Consider the following 2789-nt stretch of genomic DNA (forward strand, 5'->3'; position numbering starts at 1 on the left):
GGGTCCGAGGCGGCCTCCCCCTCCAGGCCCCCCTCCCCCTCCAGGCCTCCCCTCCCCCACGCCGCCGGATGCTCCGAGAAGTTAGACGCGCGGCCGCGCGGGCAGCTGTAACTGTTCGTGTGTGTGCGCGTGTGCGCGTGTGCGCGCGCGCGCGGCTGCCGCGAGGACCCCCAGGTCTCTTCCGCCTCCTTCCGGGACCCGGCGGGACTAAGCTTGTCGCTCTTCTCCCGCCCCCAAGTTCCCCGCTCAGGTGTGTGCGTGCGTGCGTGTGTGTGCATGTGTGTGCATGTGCGTGTGTGCAGGAGCGTCCTGGGCACCGTCGCAGACCCCCCGCGCATTCCATACTCCTCCTGCGCCCCTGCCAGCTTGGGCTCCTTCTAGGCCCCCTTTCCTCCAGGGTCACTATGGGAACTCGTGGGAGAGATCTTGTTTAATTCCTGCCACTGAGAAGAGAGAAGAGAAAATAAAAGGACCAAAGGCAACCAGAAAGCAATTTACTTCAAGCCTTTATTATTATAGCTTAAAAGAAGTTTATATATAGGACATATTTTCAGCAAAACACTAAACAAATGGCCTTCGAAACGGGGGCCCTCCACCCCCGGCCCCGCAATCAGCAGCTCTGCCTAGGATTCCCCTCACATCCCTTTCCCCGGACTCCCCCACCCAAACACCTTTCCTCGGGAGTCTCAGACTCTTCTCTCTCGCTGGGGCGCTGCGAACCTCGCCAATGCCTTTCAAGCCATCTTCCTCTGGTCCCTAAACAGACCCTCTGACCTCCCTCCCCCACCCCCTTAATGGTGGTTTCCTCAGGGAAACCCAGAGCACTCTCCCCCTCAAGGTTTAGGCGCTGCTTTGAACCCCCTGCAATTCAGAACCGGCTCGTGGTCAAGACCAGTTAGAGACAATTCGTCATCAACAGTGGGGCTTGTACGCACCCAAAACAAGGGGGGGAAACTACTCCGCCCACACCCCCCCACCCCCGAATCCCTTCCCCCAACTCAGGGACGAGAAATAGACACGAAAACAGCAGGGTACCCCCTCCCTGCGCGCGACAGGTGGGTGCCAGGCAACTAAAGCGAGCTGACAGCGCTGCTGGAACCCAGCTGCGCTCAGGGCGCGCGGGTGTGGCTAAGGTCCCTGCGCTTAGAGAGAGGCGCAGGGCTAAGGAGCTTGTTTGATGGAGCTCTAGGGAGCGGATGCGAGAAAGTGCTTAAGGGGGCAAGTCCTGGGGGCACACAGACAAGGGTGCTAGCTGCATCCGCGCTCTGAAGGGGGTTTTGAGTGGACCACGTAGGTACGAGTGAGAGACAGTCATAGAAGCAGGGTCGTGGGGACCCAGGGGGGAGTCTTCAGGTGGGTGAAAGCGCAGACAGCCCAGAATCTCTGGCTCAACGTTATCTGTGTCACTGGGGCCTCGCCAACTTGACTTCGTTTGGGGTGCTTGCACGTGGGCTTCAAAAGCTCGAAGGCCCAGCCCTCCAAGTTCAGTCAATTGTCCGTTGGTTGTTTACACACGACGGGGCCGCACGCCATGCAGCTGCTCATCGTAACGCTCCAGCCAAGTGCGCAGCTCGGAGACCTGGTAGCCGTCGGGGCCACGGCCGCCCTGGTACATAATGGTGCCACTCTGGATGACATAGAGGCGCTCGAAGTAGGCGCCATAGGCCGAGCTGCTGGAGTTGGCCATGGTGTCGAGGACCAAAGCGCAGCCAGGGGCACCTTGCTGCAGCACCCTCGCTGCGCTGACCCTGTCCTCCAGGCTCCGGTGCTGCGGGATGATGTAGGGGGAGTCCGTGGTGACCCAGCCATCGGAGGGGTGCGCTTCCTCGATGTAGATGATGAGGAAGTCGACGTCGCGCTGGTACTTGGTGACCAGGCGCCGGAAGGCGCTCATGCGCGCCATGAATGGTGGTCAGGTGCAGCTGCCGAAATTGAGCACCAGCGGGCGGTTCCCTTGCGCGTAGTCGAGGATGCGCTGGCTCTGAAAGCCGTCGGGCAAGACCACCTCGGAGTTGGGTGCCGGACCGCCCTCGTGCGCCTGCTTGAAGAAATCCAACTTCTGGCCATGCCACACCGCCTTGAGCGACGCCAGGGTACACAGGCGGTTGTCGTCGGACACGCAGAGGGGTGGGTCGTCGGGGGGCACCTCCTCGCCGTCACTGTTGAGCTCCACTTCGGGCTCGGGCTGCCCCCGGCGGCGGCGGCCCAGGATATGCTTGCGGATGCACAGGAAGTCAAGGAGCCAGAGCATGAAGGCCGTGCCCAGGAAGCGCGGGAAGAGCACGAGGCACGAGGCTGTCTGGGCGCAGAGCCTCAGGGAGTGAAGCAGCAGGGAGCGGAGCATGGTGGCCGCAGGCCCGGAGGCCCCCTGGGCCCCGTCGCCTTCTCCGACCACCAACCTCGAGGCGGCCTGGCGAGGCATCTGGGCTTCAGCCTTGCAAGAGAGTCCAATTTATATCCGAGGTTTCAATTGGCGGGAGACTCCACCTCCGGCCCAAGCCCGCCCCCTTGCAATCTGAGCCCGGAGGGATCACCCAGCGGCGCGGCCAATGCCCTGGAAATCATGGGCCGAGGGCGGGCGCGGGCGGCCAGAGGGCGGGGAGGCCGGGCCAGGGGCCGGCAGGAGCTGGCCTGGGCCCTGCAGCCAGCTCTCAGGGGCAGGCGACCCCGGCCGCAGCTGCCTCCGGGGACCGGTAGCCGGACCAGGGACCGGGTCTCCCGCCGTGGAGGTTCTCCAGCTAGCACGAGCGCTGCGCGCGCCCCGGGTCCCCGCGGCCTGGCCCCGGCCC

The 2789-nt window shown here is 63.6% G+C and overlaps 1 protein-coding gene across 1 annotated transcript; it reads right to left on the minus strand.

The window, feature by feature from the left end:
* Nucleotides 1–1422: 1422 nt before the first annotated feature.
* DIO3 (deiodinase, iodothyronine, type III) lies at nt 1423–2422 on the minus strand. Its single transcript, XM_008581792.1, is given in 1 exon segment — nt 1423–2422. A coding segment is annotated over 1 exon segment (915 nt). The 3' UTR covers nt 1423–1507.
* Between the last annotated feature and the right edge of the window lie 367 nt (nt 2423–2789).

Source organism: Galeopterus variegatus, unplaced genomic scaffold, assembly GCF_000696425.1.
Source record: "Galeopterus variegatus unplaced genomic scaffold, G_variegatus-3.0.2 Scaffold2465, whole genome shotgun sequence".
NCBI lineage: Eukaryota > Metazoa > Chordata > Mammalia > Dermoptera > Cynocephalidae > Galeopterus > Galeopterus variegatus.